The sequence below is a fragment of the Anoplolepis gracilipes genome, chromosome 15 (genome assembly GCF_047496725.1).
Source record: "Anoplolepis gracilipes chromosome 15, ASM4749672v1, whole genome shotgun sequence".
In the NCBI taxonomy this organism is placed as follows: domain Eukaryota; kingdom Metazoa; phylum Arthropoda; class Insecta; order Hymenoptera; family Formicidae; genus Anoplolepis; species Anoplolepis gracilipes.
The window spans coordinates 7,264,288-7,284,561 of NC_132984.1; the positions used below are offsets into that span (position 1 = coordinate 7,264,288).

Below are 20,274 nucleotides of genomic sequence, written 5' to 3' on the forward strand. Positions count from 1 at the left end.
AATTCATAAGTTTTAGACAAAAATGTTTTAGACAAAAGTTGTATGGTTTCGAGGGGGACATAAGATGGTACTATTAGTTTGACCTTGGAGAGTCACTTGAAGGTCACGTAAAGGTAACCTCAATTTTTTTAAATGAAACACCTAATTTTTTGTTACACATTCTTGTAACCGACTTCGAGAGCTTTCCAAAACACTATAATCAAATATTTTTTCGTGAAGTACTTTTCGCGTTATAAGGCTTCAAAGTTGCAATATTTTGACATAAAATACAAGATATCTCGTAAAATATTTATTTTTCGATTATCTTACCCTAATACTTTTATGCACAGAATAACGAGACAAATCAATTGGCGTAATTAAAACACATAATTATGTTAAAGTAAAAATGTGTAACTGCTATTTGCAAATTCAGATTTTTTCTTAAAGATAACTATGTATTTTCTTTACACCAATTGATTTGTCTCATTATTCTGTGCATAAAAGTATTAGGGTAAAATAATCGAAAAATGAATATTTTATGAGATATCTTGTATTTTATCTAATCACTAAATATACTAGACTATAGAGAGCAAATATATCGTATAAACAGGATAGGTAACAAAGGTGATTATTATATTCAATCAATAAGATGTAAACATTTTTTGTAATGACCAAATTATTATGTGAAAACAACTTAAAGTCAAAAATCATTAATATGTCGCAATTTGATTATGTTACGTCCTGTAGACTTCACGATTCTTTCTTTTCGAGAGGAATGTATAAACAATTAAAGATAATGATTCTAAGAACTCTATACGGGAAATATCAAACCGTGAGAGCTGTCACTTTAGTCGCACCTCACGAATATTACGTTACGTGGAGAATAAAATTTTTTAACAAACCTTCGTAAGGCAAGACCAACTCTAAATAAAACAACCAAAGAAGTCTTAGAAATCTAATAAAGAATAAACATTTGAACGGCTCTTTAAACTCCAAAAGAATTTTAAATAAAACAGAGTCGCCGTAACTCGAGGCAGTTGTTTAGAACTGCAATCATAAATTTGAAACGGCGACGAAAACTTAAGAAGCATTAGATAAGAGAGCTCGCTTGACGGACCACCTAAAGTGACAGCTGTTTATAATAAATTTCTAAATATCGATAAGCGACTCTGACGGTACTAAACTCCTCATTGGCCAAATGGAAAAATCTCTTGAACCAATAGAGAAGAAATTTTTGAGACTCGAAGTCGAAGGAAACCCCCTAAGCATAAGGGGGCGTTAATTAAAATTCTAATTCGTCCAATTGTCCAATGGAGAGGAGGTACGAATCCTAGTATATAATGCGGAAGCAATACGCCGCGACATCAGTTTTTTTCGGTATCAGAATCAGTATCAGTATATTCATCATCATCTCCATCACTATTACTCGTACGGTACGAACTATTTTCTTCTACCTCGACTTCGAGACACGGAATTGACCCTCCATCTCGACATTTAACCCTTCGGGTGTTAACACTTTCGAACATTAATACTTTCGATTCGTGTGGCGACGTATGGTACGCCTAATATTTAACACAGACTCTCTGTGTAGTAGTTGAGTGCGGATTTTAAAATTTTAAGCAATAAAAAGCGTCAAACATTGTAAGCGAATTAAAAGTTTAAAACAATAAAAAGTGTTGAACACTGTAAGTGATTGTGCCATCCAATAAGAAGGACTGAACCGCCAACCAGAGTTACTACCAGATTCAGACCGACACCGCTGAATCCACTGCCAAGATCTTCTACAGCTTTTAAAACCGATCAACGCACTCAAAAAGTAGTGAGTCTCGAATAAGTAATTTTATACGATTTCTACTCCCCCTCAAACTTAAAGTCATTGAAACAGCTCTTGGTCTATCAGTAAATAATTTAAGTATTAATATTTCAATTTTAATTTGCCTGTCCCCTCTTCCTCCCCTCTGCTTTATTCTCTTTTTTTTATTTTCTCTTTACCTTTGTATTTATGTACACCGACATTCACACGTCAGGTTACTAAATACAGCTAAAGGTAATCTTTTTTATTTCTCTTTTACCTTTGTATTTATGTACACCGACATTCACACGTCAGGTTACTAAATACAGTTAAAGGTAATCTTTTTATTTCTCTTTTACCTTTGTATTTATGTACACCGACATTCACTCGTCAGGTTACTAAATACAGTTAAAGGTAATCTTTTTATTTCTCTTTTACCTTTATATTTATGTACATCGACATTCACACGTCAGGTTACTAAATACAGTTAAAGGTAATCTTTTTATTTCTCTTTTACCTTTGTATTTATGTACACCGACATTCACATGTCAGGTTACTAAATACAATTAAAAGTAATCTTTTTTATTTCTCTTTTACCTTTGTATTTATGTACACCGACATTCACACGTCAGGTTACTAAATACAGTTAAAGGTAATCTTTTTTATTTCTCTTTTACTTTTGTATTTATGTACACCGACATTCACACGTCAGGTTACTAAATACAGTTAAAGGTAACCTTTTTATTTTTTCCCTTCCTACCAGTATTTGTGTATACCTGGATTTCCACTCATGTTACCGAATACAGTTAAAGGAACTTATACCCCTTCCTCGTTCATCCTAATACTGATAATAAAAACTTTGTCAATTTGCATAGTCGTACCGTTACTACAACTAATTTAAAGCCTATTATTTTAATATTATTGTCAAATTTTTTATATTACCTTTTGTTCTCGGTTTGTCTCATTATTCTCATTAGTTTTGTAAATTAACAAATAATTCGACCAAGAACTATTTTTCAAAAAGAAAAAAAAACATTAACATTTTCTCGCGGGGATTCATAGTGGATCCTGCCACCCTCCGGAAAATTAAGTCGGGCGCAAGAGTGAACAAACGGCGCCGTAACCATCGCACGGTCAGAGTCGCGGCTAGGGCGTTAGCTGATAAAAACTTTATTGTAGACTTCTCAAAATTAATGTAGAATTATTTAATTTACTGATAGCTAAACAAACAAACCCGCAAGCAAAAACTGACATCTCCCCTCCTATTTCAACAAATATTCCTCTTCCTCTTCCTCCTTCGAGAGAGCCGGAACCATCCCCCTCACCTGACCCATTTCCTCGTGTCACTATCGATTCCCCTCCCCCTTCACACCCTATATCATCATCCTTTCACGAACAGCCCTCCCCAGCTCCGCTCGGTCTACCGGGCCCTTCCAACGAATCTCCCTCTACCTCTGAACCCTCTCCCCGTCCACCCTCAGCAGTTTCTACCATCGTTCTTGGTGATTCACCTCCATCTTCCCCCTACAATTCACCTGATTCCCAAGAAGAATCGGATGAAATTTGGGAAGCCCTTCGCGATATTGCCGAGGTCGTCGTCGATCTCGGGAAAAAAAACGCGAACGCCGAAACTTCTAAACACCAAGAACCTACTCGTCCCCCGCCTCAAGATCCTATCCAATAATAAGATTACAGAAAGAGCTCCGAATTATTAAATATAAATAAGTAAATAAGAAAGAGGCAATAGGAGCGAGGAGATGTGAATCAAATTATAAGTTATTTTATATAGGTAATGTGTTGCAGATATATTGACATTAAGTACATTAGTAACACTCTATAAAAAGACGGGAATTATAATAAAAATCTGAACGTTTCGATTCATGTTTTGAATCCTCTTCAGCATAATATATAAAATAAATAAGTAAATTATAAATAGATAAAAACGAAATTCATGAGAACGCATCACATAATAAAGGCGTAAGCAATGTATGAACTAAAAATCGTGATCGTATTTGCATGATTAAATGAATCAATGCATTAGAACCGTTGTACATATTTGTCGCATGTTAGTTGTATAAATTACATATATATAAAACGATCCAACTTGTTCGGCTCTTTTATTGTTTACACGGCTTGCATAATAATCCCGTGAGGCAATTCTCCGAGGTTTCCAGACCGAGGGAGGTATGCAGTTAGATTGAGGGGTTAAGTCTGTATTAATAAAATGAGTATAATAAATACCTGTTTGTAATAAAGTTATTTACCGCTACTTTGTGTATAATGGTGGTGACTCAGAAAATGCTTACAGGATATGCATTCTGTTTGCGTGTTGTTAAATCTATGGTATATGTATCGCGCAACTGATATTTAACGTGTGATTATGCCGATGGTACAAGTGGTAATGAGCTTAAGGGCGAAAAATACATTTAAAATAGAAAGAGTTAGATAGGTGACATTAGATCTTAGGCAGTTTGTTTATTATATCATCGTAAATAGCTGGCAAACATTCTATATCTGTTTGTAAATTTATGCTGTTTATTTGTCGTTTGATGTATAACATTTCAGATATCAGTCTTTTTGTGTAATAGAGCTCATTGTCTAGTATTTGTGCATTATTCCAGTCAAAGTCATGATTGTATGTTAGGCGGTGGTCAGTGATCACTGATTTGTTGTTACTGGGCTTCATTATGTTGGTCTTATGTTCTTTTATCCTAGTATTCAGCTTTCTGCCCGTTTGACCAACATGTGAAGCGTCGCAATTTAGACAATTAATTTTATATACCACGTTTGTTTTCATGGGAATAGGTATAGGATCTTTGTGTGTCTTAATAAATTTGTTGTTTTTGTTTATGCTGTAGTAGGCTAATTTGATGTCGACATCTTTTAGAGCATTCTTTATTTTATCAGTTGCTGACTGCAAATATGGAATTGTGAAGTATGAGTTATTATTGGATGTTTATGATTTTTTGTCAGGTGGTCTATTGTTAATTAAAAACTTTATACGGTTATTAATTGTTTTGAATATAAAATCAGTTGGATAGGAGTTATCCAGTAAAATCTTTATTATAAATTTGATATTTTTTTCATGGAACATGGGATGTGATAATAAGAATACTCTATCAATTAAGCCTATTATGGTGCCTCTTTTTTGGTTGTTAGAATGTTGGGAATGGAAATTAAGATATCTACCCGAGAACGTATTCTTATGGTACCAATCAAATATTAGATGGTTATTAGTTAAAATGAGTGTGAGGTCTAAAAAGTTAATCTTGTTGTGGTCATTTTTTTCCACTGTGAACTGTACTCTGTTATGGAAAGAATTAAAAATTGTCAATGTCTGGTCAATAAATTTTGGAGGTACCGATATTAATATGTCGTCTACGTATCTAAAGTAAATGGGAGGGGTAAAATTCAATAACGTCAATGCTTTCTCCTCTATGTCTTGTAGGACTATGTCGGCGATGATGGAGAGAGTGGGGAGCCCATTGGTGTGCCAAAAGTTTGTTGGTAAAATTTGTTATTGAAAACAAAGTATGTCGAGTTTAAGATTAAGTTTATTGCTGTTAAAAATTTTGGTTCCGGGATGTTGCAATTATTTGTAATATATTGCCATCTCTTTGATATGCTTTCTACTGCTAAATTGATCGGGATGTTAGTGAACAGTGAGATTACATTTAGCGAAAACAACTCATAATCATTATCAATATGTAAATCAGATAATTTGTTGACTAGATCGAAACTATTCTAACTATATAAAATTAATTGTCTAAATTGCGACGCTTCATATGTTGGTCAGAAACGGGCAGAAAGCTGAATACTAGGATAAAAGAACATAAGACCAACATAATGAAGCCCAATAACAACAAATCAGTGATCACTGACCACTGCCTAACATACAATCATGACTTTGACTGGGACAATGCACAAATACTAGACAATGAGCTCTATTACACAAAAAGACTGATATTTGAAATGTTATACATCAAACGACAAATAAACAGCATAAATTTACAAACAGATATAGAATGTTTGCCAGCTATTTACGATGATATAATAAACAAACTGCCTAAGATCTAATGTCACCTATCTAACTCTTTCCATTTTAAATGTATTTTTCGCCCTTGAGCTCATTACCACCTGTACCATCGGCATAACCACACGTTAAATATCAGTTGCGCGATACATATACCATAGATTTAACAACACGCAAACGGAATGCATATTCTATAAGCATTTTCTGAGTCACCACCATTATACACAAAGTAGCGGTAAATAACTTTATTACAAACAGATATTTATTATACTCATTTTATTAATACAGACTTAACCCCTCAATCTAACTGCATACCTCCCTCGGTCTGGAAACCTCGGAGAATTGCCTCACGGGATTATTATGCAAGCCGTGTAAACAATAAAAGAGCCGAACAAGTTGGATCGTTTTATATATATGTAATTTATACAACTAACATGCAACAAATATGTACAACGGTTCTAATGCATTGATCCATTTAATCATGCGAATACGATCACGATTTTTAGTTCATACATTGCTTACGCCTTTATTATGCGATGCGTTCTCATGAATTTCGTTTTTATCTATTTATAATTTACTTATTTATTTTATATATTATGCTGAAGAGGATTCAAAACATGAATCGAAACGTTCAAATTTTTATTATAATTCCCGTCTTTTTATAGAGTGTTACTAATGTACTTAATGTCAATATATTTGCGACACATCACCTATATAAAATAACTTATAATTTGATTCACATCTCCTATTGCCTCTTTCTTATCCTATCCAATATTTAATAAATAATCTCCCAGGGATCCGACATCCCCTCCCAAAAGGCTCGTATACAATCAGGCCCGGTCCTGTAGATTTGAAAACATTACACTTCGTCCTTGCGAACAACCCTGCGGGATCCGTTATCCCATGGTTCCTCCCCTTAGATATCCCCTCGCCGTTCCGATAGAGGCTCTCTGGAAGAAATTCCCCCCTTCCACGATTACCTTCGAAAAAGCATAATTATTTTCCTGGCCCTTCCCTTAGAATTTTAAATATTATTGTATAAATACCAGTCAGGTAATAAATCCTTTTTTTTTATTTTTCCACTTCCAATTTACCTGACTGACGTCCCTCCGAACTGATGTAACACCCGCGAATACACACACACACACACTCAATCTATTAATAAGATTGATTAGACTAATTAAAATGGTAGTATTTTTTTAGAAACTATATACTTATATATATTTTCATTTTCATTTAATAAATGAATAAAAATTAAAAATTTTAAACTTTAATCAAATTTATTAAACCTTTCAAAAACATTCCCTGACTCCCAGATCGCACAAGGTGCCGTCCCGCGTAACAGGGATTAACTTCCTTTACCGAAAAAGGATCACCGAACGAACGGCCTACTGACTTAGTAAAAGAGACCCTCGAGGTCTCTGACCAGGTCCGGCCTTGCACAGTTCGTTCGAGTCGAAAGCGTTAAGGTTTTACGCGTTTCGACAAGGGTAAGTTCTGTCCTTTCATTATCTCATTCTTGGTTTTCGAGTCTGGACGTAACAATTAGGTATAAAAATATTTACGGAAGTATTATCGTAAACGCAAAATATTCATAAAATCGACCTTATCCCGAAAACTAACAATGTAAATTGAATACGACGAACGTTTTGAGCTCTATTTTGAGTTTTTATCAGCGCAAATATAATAAGTGAAATGTCTTTGGCGAAGATATAAATAAATTATAAAAATAATAAAAATAAAAATAAATATTGAAAACATAAATGTAATTATCCTATTAACAATGATTTTTTTTGGACAGTCTCCGACGAATGTACAGTTCAAATTTAAAATCAGAAAGTCAACAATAAAAATGATAAAAATGAGTCACTAATCCGTGAATATTGTGTCGAATGCAATGGCAGTTGAAACCTGCAATCGGGGATGTTGGAGTAAAATGCACAAAACCAATTAGACTCGAAAATCCCTTAGTAACTATTAAGTGGTCACTCACTTGTATTTTATGTCAAAATATTGCAACTTTGAAGCCTTATAACGAAAAGTACTTCACGATAAAACATTTGATTGTAGTGTTTTGGAAAGCTCTCGAGATAAGCTACAAGAATATGCAATAATATATAGGGTGTCTCATTTAAAAAATTAAACATGACGTTCATGTGATCTTTAAATAACTCTTCAAGGTCAAATTAATGGCACCCTTATGTCCCCCTAAAAACCATATAACTTTTATCTGAAACATTTTTGTCTAAAACTTATGAATTTTAAGATATTTCAGTGGAAAGTTAAAATGGCCTATCCTCTATATACAGGGTGTTCGATAGTTCGAGCAACACCCTTTAAGGAAAAATGGTAGAGGACTTTTATGTTCAGTTTAACCTGCTCTATTAATCCTAGAGAGGTGGGACGATTATTATCGGACACTTTGTATATATATATATATATATATATATGTATATACTTATATATAAATATATATAATATATAAATATTTATTTCTTCATTCGAATATTCATTTATAACTTGTAAAAAATTTTTTATTTTTGGTCTTTCTACTTTTAAATTATTTAAAATCAAATTTATTTCTTCCTCATCACTACTGCTACTTTCTATAATATTTCGCTTAAAAACATAAATCGCTCCATTATTATTCCTACCTAACAGTTACTTCCCCGCGATAATAATTGCACTGTCAAAATTGGTCGTGCAAAAAACGGAAGGGTCCCGTTAGCACACATCCCGATAGCACACAACCATACATATTGATCGATACCTAGGGTAACCAGCACGGTTAGCCAATCAGAAGGTTCTAATGTTCATTGGCCAATTAGCATTGTGCGCTATCGGATCCCGTCCCAAAAAACTTTGCACTTGTGTAGTTTGCTTTATATGTCCGAATATAAGTAGTGCGACACTCATTGAACATACCATAAGATGTGTATTATAATAATGCAATATAATCGAATACGAAGAGTGCAGTACACTGAACAGGGATTGTCGATCGAACACGTTGCACTGAAAACATTTGCACTCAGTGTACACTAGTGCAGGTGACCGAATTCGCTATGAGATTTTCATCAGTGCAGTTCAATGCAAATTGGAGTTTGTAGTATTCTAATGAAAAAATATGGCAGGCAAAATATTATTATTAGAGGATATAATAATATTATACAAAGGACAAGCAGAATGCGCAAAAACCCGTTTAAATCTATTAATGTTTTACTTTTTTTCATGCTGATTAGGTTATAGGTTTCTCTTTACTCTCTTGTTGATTACAAGATTTACAAGTCGCATATTACCACAGACTTCTATATATAGCTAGACTGCTAACGCCGGCAAAATACATAACCTCGAAAAATATGTACAAAACTTATGTGTATGCGTCATCATTAATAGGATGACAGTCACGCTGATTGGTTGAATTTAAAGCAATGTCACTCACACACGAGTTTTCTATAGTAGCCATATTATATATCTATCCCCTCCTTTTCTTTATCCTATTAATGTTGTACATATTTTTCGGGGTCACTTTTTAGGTCTAATATATAAGGAAGGTGGTTTAGTTATTGTATAAAAGTCTGTGCATATTACATATGTGGGCACTGAAAAAGTTACTAAATTCACTATGTTGTGCAAGTAACTGCACTCGAGTCAGTATTAAGCTCCGTAAAGTTAGCCGAACATTTTTATTTTTCGTTCAATCGAGTTAAACAAGAGCTTATTCGATGCAGAATCGTTAAGTCATCACGAATAAATTCTTTACAACGTTTGGTCATCCATAGTTTATCCGAAAAATGAAAAAAATCATGTGCGGTAAAATGACGACGGGCGACGTATAGTGATATGGACGTGCGCTGCGGTCACGCGCGCATGCGTTTTAGTAACTTATACAAAATTTTAAATAAATCTTTTTTAATTTTAAATAAATCCTTTTTAATAATGTAGCTATGCAAGTTGCAAACCCATGTGGAATCGTATATGCATTGCAAAGTACATGCTTAGATGGGAATGCATAGGGAGACGGGGCTTCGCCCCGTCCCCATAAAAAAATATAACAAAACTTGAGAGCGTAGAAACTACCAAGGCTGACAGTACTGTGTGGAAGTTTCTATGGAAACTATGGATGACCAAACGTTGTAAAGAATTTATTCGTGATGACCTAACGATTCTGCATCGAATAAGTTCTTGTTTAACTCGATTGGACGAAAAATAAAAATGTTCGGCTAACTTTAGTTCGAAATTTTAATTATTTAATTTAAAAAAAACGATAAATGACCAAACGTTTTAATTGGATGACCAATCATGAACAAACGATGACCAAACGATTAGTTAATTTTAATTATAAAAAAATCAAAGTGGTTCGGCTAACTTTACGGAGCTTTAGTATTAAGGGTCGACAGGAGGCAATGTAGAGACTCCTATCGGCCGGCTGCAAACTACTGTTTTGCAAAAACAGTATTACAGCCAAAATACAAAGAGAATCTTAATAAAATTGTGATATTCGTAATCAGTAGGATATTTCGCAGGTCGCTACAGAGCGATTTTTTGAGAAAAAGATCAAAATAAAATTTTCAAAAATGTGCTGCTGATCGCGAAAGTTACCGCAGTCAGGTGTAGCTGCGCCTTGAATTCGAAATCAATTTATTATAAATTTTTTAGAGTCAAAAATGCAAAATCTGGCTCTGTAGCAACCTGCGTTATTATATAAAGAATATATAAAAAAAATTTCAGAAAGAAATATAACTTCTTTATGAGCTAAATATTGTAGAAGCGGATATCGCTATCTGCACCTAAGGTACAGCTAACGAATCGATGTTGGTAGCACCGCTTGCTAAGGAGAGACAATGAAAGACAATAACGTCGTCTTTGTCTCTCTTGAAATGCAATAATGTTTGTACGTATACAGACATACACCAATACATTGAATAAGAATTCATTTCTCAATGTTGGTGACAGTGACGCTGGAATTTTCTCGTCGGTCCTGTCGACCCTTAAACACAGACTTCTATAGGCGCGTTCGGGGAGACACTATTAGCGCTAACAGCGTCGTTCTATCTTTGTTCAACTTTTAATGAGTGACAAAGATAGAATGATACTGTTAGCGCTAATAGTGTCTCCCCGAACGCGCTCTATATAATACATAGAAGTCTGTGGTATTAAAACTACGTGCTCCAAAGGGAGGGTCCCGTTAGCACACATCCTGATAGCACACAACCACACATATTGACCGATGCCTAAGGTAACCAGCACGGTTAGCCAATCAGAAGGTTCAATTGTTCATTGGCCAATTAGCATTGTGCGTTATCGGATTCCGTCCGCTCCAAACATGTGCGTTTAGTAACAATAAGTTACTAGCCACTGAAACGGAGCGAGTGCATATCAATCGAATTCGCCATTATTAATGAACATTTTATGAATATATATATATGGTGACTAATATCAAAATGCCATATATTATATAATAGAACCAACTCATAGTACTTCCATATAGATTTATTGTTTGATGATGCTTACTTATTTCGTCTGCTTCCTTATACAGTTCATTCAGGCTAGAGCTTGCTGCTTTTAATAAATTAATGTCCAAATGAGGTACTTTACCGATATTTAATAATTGAAGCTCCGAAACATTTATGTTCTTCTTTTTGATGTCCTCGCATAATTTTTTTGTGCTTAGATTAACGTTTGGGATAAAATATTTTTCGGTAGTGTCTATTATGTTAATGGTTCGACTATGTAGTAAAATATTATCTGAAATAGCATCATATTTTCGATAATATTTTACTACATAGTCGAACCATTAACACAATAGACACTACCGAAAAAGATTTTATCCCAAACGTTAATCTAAACACAATAATGTGATTATTCCATTCGAATGCAACTGTGTCTGACGTGGTTTGTCATTTGGACATAAAATGTGAAGAGTTTCCTCATGGTGCTGAATAAATTCAAGAATTCGCGGATTTCAATTGGTAACAAACAGTATTATGAATTTTCATTAAACGTATATCACATTCTTTTAATATATTATTTAATCTAGCTGATCTTAACAGTTCTGACTCGCAACTATGAATACCCGTAATCTGAAATAATAAATTTATTTGCTTACAGATCATCGCATTGTTAACCTTTTGCATTTCGCTATATCTTGATCTGTTAAATGTGTGTATTGTAGTTTATCGGTTCTAAGTCCTATATATGTGTGCGTTGGATTGATAAATGCATAAACATTTTCTTCATTTTATTTGATAGGTAGTGGAATTACATTATATAAGATAAAGTTGGTTGCGTCGAGTAATGGAATTTCAATGATATAAACTAACCTATGGTTTTTATAAAATATATTTAAGTTGCTGGAATCAATTAGATTAAATTGATTAAGTACTAGTATTACAGGTAATCTTTTGTTGTTTAGCATATGATGCAAACTCTTTAAATTATTAACAATTCTCTAGGAGATAATATTTTAGGATGAAGTAATACTCGGCGTGCTAATAATATAGCGTCGGTAAGTATTTCTGGTTCCAATTCATATTCGAGCATCATTTCGGCACATTCTAGTAAATATGAATTTATTTTTGTGTTCATTTGCGTTTCAGTTAGTTTATTGAGTTTGTAACATATGTGTTTTTAATGTGTTTAAATTAAAATCGATTTCTTTAAATTTTTGATTATTTGCTACAAAAACATTACTATATGAGTCTACTTTTAATCATCTTTTCGTCGCTTAGTATTTCTTTAAATCTTAATTTATAGAATCGAAAAAAAGTTGCTGCGTTTTTCAAGAAGAAAGTACAGTAAATCGGAGAACCGGTTGACCCGAATTTTTTGAGGTCATTATCAGTACTATAAATAGTATATAGCGGACTCTCTTTAATTCACTAGTTGGCTGTCAGAAAGTTGATATCTTAATCTGCGTCGGTGAGTTAGAAAATATTATTATAGCTGATAAAAATTATATTAATATTAAATGTTAATTGAAAAACAATGAGACAGGATAATTAGTGTGAAAGAAAACAGATCTTGCTGACAGAAAGGAAGTGATCAGATCTCTTTATGGAGTGACATACTCGATTCATAGATTCTTGATAGTAATCATTTAGTTTTTTATCGATTAATTGCAAGTGTGTGAAACATTATAGCTAACTACGTCTAGTGTTAAATCGCAATCAAGAATTAGAAGAATTAAAACACGAAGATGGCTCAACAGATTCCAAAATATGAACTTTTGTCAGAGACGAAAACGAAAGAAATGCTGCAAATGTTCAAAGGCGAAAGGACAGGTTGGGTTTTTGTGGGACCAAAAAAATATTTTTTTCCATATAAATGGATAGAACAGGGTACTGGTTTCTACAATTTCAAAGCTAGGCCAGAGGACACATGGGTGGTATCTTATCCTAGATCAGGTATATGTCAATTGCTGCAGAACTAAGTGTAATAAATATAATCGTGATTTATTGATTGACATTTACAGAGTGTCCCGTAATTAGTGAAAAACCTGCTAATGACAGATTTTTGAGATCATTTAAAGTCGATTTTTCCTCAGCGAAAATATCGAGAGACATCATCAAATTTCCAATTTTTTATCATTGTATATCTTTGTAATTAAGCCTTAAATTAAAATTTTATTAAGGTAAACTCTATCTGAAATTACCTAAAGAATATATAGTTTTGGTAATTTTTTAACTCCAAAAAGTTTAGTTTGCAAAAAGCATCTCTTCTTCAATCGTTTATAACTCGGAAATTATTGGTGCCTTGACATTTTTGATGAGAAAAAAATTGTTTCCAATAATCTTAAGAATTTACTATTAGCAGGTTTTTCACCAATTACAGGACACTCTGTATTTATATTTTTAATATGACAATAATATATTTTACACTTAAACAATAAAAATGTCAAAAGGAAAAGACATCGCAAAGATATTTATCTTTACAGATATGTTTCAATTAAAAAGTTCCGATTATTTATAGTTTTAAATTAGCATCCCAACATTTTTCAAGCGTCTTCATTAATTTTTTAATATTTTATGACTATGTGCGCTTGAATTCAAAAAAATTTTTTAGTTTTTCATATAACTATGAGCTATCTTTTTAAATTAAATATTTTATTAATATTGTTTGACCAAGATAAAGAAATAAGAAATTATTTGTTTTTTAGGAACTACGTTAACCCAGGAATTAATTTGGCTGCTATGCAATAATTTAAATTTTGAGTTGGCAGGAAAAAAATATTTGGCCGAGCGTTTTCCCTTTCTCGAGTATGTAACAAAAATATTTTTATGTAGTATATATATATATAAAAGATTTATATATTTATTTAACTCGCGTAAACACGATCACATAAATATTTCATTGTAAATTTATTTTTAATTTGTTTATTTTGTACATTTTTTATCATTGCAACAGTATGAGTTCTGTTAGATTGTTTATTGCACATAATATGATGAATAAACTAAATTATGCGATATATATATCACGTTATATTATGCGTGAGGAAGCGTCCGAAATGGCCACGTTCGGATTGGACACTACCAATCATATCGACCGATGCTTAAGGTCATCAGCAATGATTAGCCAATCAGAAAGTCCTATTTTGAATTAGCCAATCAGATACGTGGCCATTTTATACTCACTCATGCGTGACGATCACGTATCGGTACACTGCGGAATGATATTAGAAAATGTTATAATTCAAAGTAATATACAATGCATCATACCTATTTGTATCAATATATAATACATACGTCTTGTATTAATATATTACATTTAAAAAAAAAGTAAAAAGAAGGTCCGGCGTAAAAAACTATGCGTAAATTGTAAAAAAATTATATAAAAATTAATACAAATAAAAAAATATAATTAAAAAACTTAGCCCTGCTATTTTCATTAGCATATTGTTTAGTTTACCAGCGCAAAGTTTTTTAATTACAGTCGGACTTCTTATCCTACGACCCTCTTATGCTACGAAACCTCTTATCCTACGACAAAAAATCCTCTCATGCTACAACCGCATGTTACATTTTGTAAAATATATTTTTATGATAAAATAACACGATTTTGAAGATAAGTTTTTTTTTACAGTTAACGCATAGTTTTTTACGCCGGACTTAGTACCCTCTTCTTACTTTTTTTTTTTAAAGGCAATTATTCTTACATAAAGAAATGTCTTTTGCATATCTTATTCGACACATGAATTAAAATATTTCGGTAGAAAAAGGAGAATTATACCCTCACTCTCAATTTTTAGGATCAGAGGTTTAAGGGGAAGATTCCGGACCGAAAATGTCGTAGGATAAGAGGTCCAACTGTATATAACTTTTTATTGTAATGTTGTAATTTTTGTAGAGTATAATGTACAAAATTAAAACAACTATTTTGTAAAATTTTTTTGGTTAAAATATTTTAATAAGTTTTTATTTTTATTTAGCCTAATATTTTGATATCATTAATTTTTGTAAAATATATTTTTATGATAAAATAACACGATTTTGAAGATAAGTTTTTTTTACAGTTAACGCATAGTTTTTTACGCCGGACTTAGTACCCTCTTCTTACTTTTTTTTTTTTAAAGGCAATTATTCTTACATAAAGAAATGTCTTTTGCATATCTTATTCGACACATGAATTAAAATATTTCGGTAGAAAAAGTATTATTTTCTAGTTCGTGAGAAGATAAAAATATGATGACTTTTTGAATTTTGTATATACTAACTTTATTTTTAAAATTGAATTATTTAAATGAAATGTAACGTAATATAATAATGCAAAGAATTTAAAATTATTGTTAGGCGTAGAGGAGTCGTAAAATCACTGCCCGACTAGTTTCGATTAAACGATTCGCTGCCAGAAGATTTAGTTGAGCGATGTAACCACTATGTGGCGCGTTCGGATACAAACTTCTCGCATTAGAAATCCGTAAAACAGGTTGTATAAGGAGATCCCGCGGCACGGAAGGCATACTTACCTGGCGCAGAGGCTACCGTGATCAAGAAGGTGGTTTCTCCAGGGCGAGGCTTTTTCATTGCACTACGGTTAAGCTGACCCTTGCGAATACCCCTAAAGTGGGTATCTCGGGCGTGTAATATTTGGCAGTCGGGACTGCGTTCGCGCTATCCCGGATAAGATCAATTTAAACATAACATTTTCCTTGCAGCGTTATTACAGAAATATCGTGAACGATAATGAATGTTTGCGCAAAATTTGTCGGATTTTATTTTTTGTAAAAATTCATAATAATCGCGTGTAATACTATGTATATTTTGCAAAAATATCAAAATAAAAAATTATATAAAAATTAAAAATTAATACAAATAAAAAATTTAGCGCTGCTAATTTCATTAGCATATTGTTTAGCTTAACAGCGCTAAGTTTTTTAATTATGTTTTTTTATTTGTATTAATTTTTTAATTTTGATATAATTTTTCATTTTAATATTGTAAATAAAAACACTTTTATTACATAATTTAAACCCAAGCTATCGATTAATTTTACTAAGAACTCGAGCCGTTGAACGGTTATATGAGAAATAAAAATATCTAGTATACTCTCAAATCCGACTCGCGTAATAAGAGACAGAACGCATCTTTGCTTACACGTGGACTTATAGCTAATAAGACACTACCGCGTCTCTTGATTTTGTAAGAATATGTATTAAGATTATTCTTTTCTTGAAAATCTGTTTTATATTTTATGTGTATATCTAATTAATGTTCCTATTCTAATTTTAATTCCAAAAAACAGATTCTAAAAAAAATAGTAAAACTTTTAAAAATATATTACTTCTTTGTAGTAATATATTTTACATAATAATCTTGTAAAATAGATTAAGACAATAATTACGTAATAATTTTATAATCTTTTTATTTTATCAAATTGTGCTGTATATACAGGGTAGGGCATTTTAATTTTTTCACTGAAATATCTCAGAATCCATAAGTTTTAGACAAAAAAGTTTCAGACAAAAGTTGTATGGTTTCGAGGGGGCCATAAGATGGTACCATTGGTTTGATCTTGAAGAGTCATTTGAAGGTCACCTCAATTTTTTTAAATGGCACCTCCCTCCTATTTTTTGTTACATATTCTTGTAGCTGACTTCGAGAGCTTTCCAAAACACTATGATAAAATGTTTTTTTATTAAACACTTTTCGAGTTATAAGGCTTCAAAGTTGTAATAATGTGACATAAAATACAAGATATCTCATAAAATATTCATTTCTCGATTATCTTACCCTAATACTTTTATGCACAGAATAATGAGACGAATCAATTGGTGTAAAGAAAACACATAGTTATCTTTAAAAAAAAATCTGAATTTGCAATTAGCAGTTACACATTTTTACTTTAACATAATTATGTGTTTTAATTACGCTAATTGATTTGTCTCGTTATTCTGTGCATAAAAGTATTAGGGTAAAATAATCGAAAAATAAATATTTTACGAGATATCTTGTATTTTATGTCAAAATATTGCAACTTTGAAGCCTTATAACTCGAAAAGTGCTTAATGAAAAAACATTTTATCATAGTGTTTCAAAAAGCTCTCGAGATAAGCTACAAGAATATGCAAAAATATATAGGGTGTTCCATTTAAGAAATTCAAAATGACCTTCATGTGACTCTTCAAGGTCAAACTAATGGCATCATCTTATATCCCCCTAGAAACTATACAACTTTTGTCTGAAACATTTTTTCGAATTTTCCATATTTTTCGAGATATTTCACTGGAGGAATTAAAATGGAACACCTTGTATATGTGTAAAGTCTTATAATTTTTTATTATTTTTTATCATTTGATTTGTACATACATATCTTTTCAGATTTAGTCTGTTTAATCATTCCGAGGTGACCAGCGAATTTCTTGAAAACAATAAGGACGATCCCATCAAACAGCAATTATGTCTTGACATAGCTAAGCCTGGCTATGAGATTGTCGCCGCGATTCCATCGCCCAGGTTTATTAAGACACATTTTCCCTTCAGCATGTTGCCAGGACTTTTAGATGTTGGTTGCAAGATTGTTTACGTGGCTCGCAATCCTAAAGATGTTGCAGTTTCTTGGTTCTTTCTGAATAAAGCATTCAAAACTCAGGGTTATATCGGTGACTTTGCCGCCTTCTGGAACTACTTCGAAAACGACCTTAGTAAGTAGAATAAAATGTAGACAAAAAAGATCTCTGTATTGCATTATAGATATTCTTGTTATTTAACTTATAGTTAACATAAATATCAAGTTTTTATTTCTTTTTATACACAGATTTATTATATTTATTATATTTTTAATGATAGACGTTTCTATTTTTTTTTTTGTAATTATAAATTTTTGTGAGCATGCAAGTTAATTTACATAATTTTAAGAAATGTGTACAACTTTTGTATTTTAAACATTTTATCATAGTGTTTTGGAAAGCTCTCGAAGTCAGCTACAAGAATGTGTAACAAAAAATAGGGGGTGCCATTTAAAAAAATTGAGGTGACCTTCACGTGACCTTCAAATGACTCTTCAAGATCAAACCAATGTACCATCTTATGGCCCCTTCAAAACCATACAACTTTTGTCTGAAATTTTTTTGTCTAAATATTTAAGATTAAATACAAATTTTGTATTTAATCTTAAATATTTTTATGTATTGTAATTTTTTGATTAGTGAGATTTTATATTGTTAAAAACAATAACAAGGCTTTTTGAATATCTATCAAATATCTTTAAAACTTTGAGTTAATTTTTTTTATAAATAATTCTTGTTGAAAGATATTTAAATTTTGAAGAAATCTGGAATGACAGAATAGTCTAGTTTTATAATTACAATATGAGATCTCAGACAAAAGAGTGATTAAGAATCGCGAATGTATAAATATAATTTCTCCATTTTCAAGCAATATATCTATCTTACTCAGTAATAAAATCTGTCTCTTATATATTTGTTACTTATTTAAATAATTTCTTGTCAACGTGAAAGAGATTCTTAATTATTTGTTTTTCTAGCTCCATGGTCATCATACTGGTCTCACATAAAGGAAGCTTGGGGCATGAAAGATCATCCAAATCTTCTTTTTTTGTTTTACGAGGGAATGACAAATGTAAGCATATACTCTATCTTTATTTTCAAACATGCGCTTTATACATATATATTTTAAACATATATCTAATATACATTATTAATTATTTATTTTTTAAACTTTTTAAGCTTTAATATATACAGAGTCTCTCGTAATTGGTGAAAAATCTGTTAATGGCAAATTCTTGAGATCATTTAGAGATGATTTTTTTCCTTAGGATTTTCTTCAAAAATGTCGAGACATCAATAATTTCCGAGTTATGAGCAATTGCAAAAAGGGCGCTTTTCACAAACTAAACTTGGAATTAAAAGATTACCAAAACGCATTCTTCAGTTAATTTCAAGATAGAGTTTACTCTTAAAGTTTTAATAGAATTTTAAAAAATAGGCAAAATTTGGCCAGCTGTAATTTGGTTTTCATCAATTACGGGACACTGTATAATATATATACAATTTATTTTATTTTATTTATTTATTTATTGACTGATTTCTCCTTTCTCTTCACTTCCAAAACTCTTATGTGATGCATAATATGCATATACTCGAATAAAAATATTAAATGTTTTTTAGGATTTTCTGGAGGCGATTAAGAAAGTAGCAAAATTTTTAGGCAAAACATACACTGACGAAGAGATAGATAAAGTGGCTGATTATTTAAAGATTTCACACTTTCGCAACAATCGTATGGTAAACAACTCTGAGTTATCTGCCTGTGGCATTGTAGAAGAAGGAGAATTTGTCAGAAAAGGTGGCATTGGTGGATGGAAGAACATGTTTACTGAAGAACTCGATGAAAGAGCAGACAAATGGATCAAACAGAATCTCAGAGATACTGATCTGCGTTTCCCATTTTTTAATAATAATAAAGACAATAACAATTAAGAAGTTGATCATTTGATTTTAAAAGACTATTGATCTTAAAGTTTGATTGTTTAATAAATGCGCTTATTTATTTATATTTTTTCTAAGGACTATATATTTTAATCAAAAATAAATTTTAATTAACTTATTTTAATATAAAAATTCCTTTATAATTTTATTATTTGTTAAGCCATTTAAAAATGTCCATCAAAAAGCTTTTAACAAACGTTTGCAAATATTTTGTGAATGTTTAAAACATTTTTATTTAATATTCCTGCTTTAGATAAATGTTTGAATCGGCATCCACCAGCAAAAAATGTTTACAAATTTGATAAATTTTTGTTGAAAATAATTGAAGATGTCAAGCATGCATAAAACATGTTTGCAAATGTTTGCGAACATTTGCCAATGAGCCAATTGATGTCGGAAATTTGTTTGTGCCTATTCAATGAAAATGTCACTGTTTGCAAATAAGCGTACTGATGTTGCGTGTCTCCAATTTACTATCAATAAAATAGTAAATATATTTAAATATGGAATGGGACCATGAAATGTGTC

The 20,274-nt window shown here is 31.7% G+C and overlaps 1 protein-coding gene, 1 non-coding gene and 1 pseudogene across 6 annotated transcripts; 2 read left to right on the plus strand and 1 right to left on the minus strand.

The window, feature by feature from the left end:
- The first annotated feature begins 11,283 nt into the window (after positions 1-11,283).
- LOC140673974 (sulfotransferase 1C4-like) lies at positions 11,284-20,274 on the plus strand. Of its 5 annotated transcripts, none has more exons than XM_072907241.1 (9): positions 11,284-11,390; positions 12,054-12,197; positions 12,272-12,309; positions 12,558-12,722; positions 12,944-13,207; positions 13,960-14,059; positions 17,618-17,940; positions 18,783-18,877; positions 19,426-20,274. In XM_072907241.1, the coding sequence occupies exons 5-9, from the start codon at positions 13,000-13,002 to the stop codon at positions 19,735-19,737; spliced, it is 1,038 nt and encodes a 345-aa protein (XP_072763342.1). In that variant the 5' UTR covers positions 11,284-11,390; positions 12,054-12,197; positions 12,272-12,309; positions 12,558-12,722; positions 12,944-12,999; the 3' UTR covers positions 19,738-20,274. The 5 variants fall into 5 exon arrangements, with proteins under 5 accessions (XP_072763342.1, XP_072763341.1, XP_072763345.1 ...); XM_072907240.1 differs by lacking the exon at positions 11,284-11,390 and adding an exon at positions 11,913-11,963; XM_072907244.1 differs by lacking the exon at positions 11,284-11,390 and having other exon boundaries at positions 11,926-12,197; positions 13,012-13,207.
- LOC140674218 (uncharacterized) lies at positions 11,750-12,639 on the minus strand (annotated as a pseudogene).
- On the plus strand, positions 15,758-15,919 carry LOC140674339 (U1 spliceosomal RNA). The gene has a single exon (XR_012048195.1). It is a non-coding gene; the product is annotated as a U1 spliceosomal RNA (small nuclear RNA).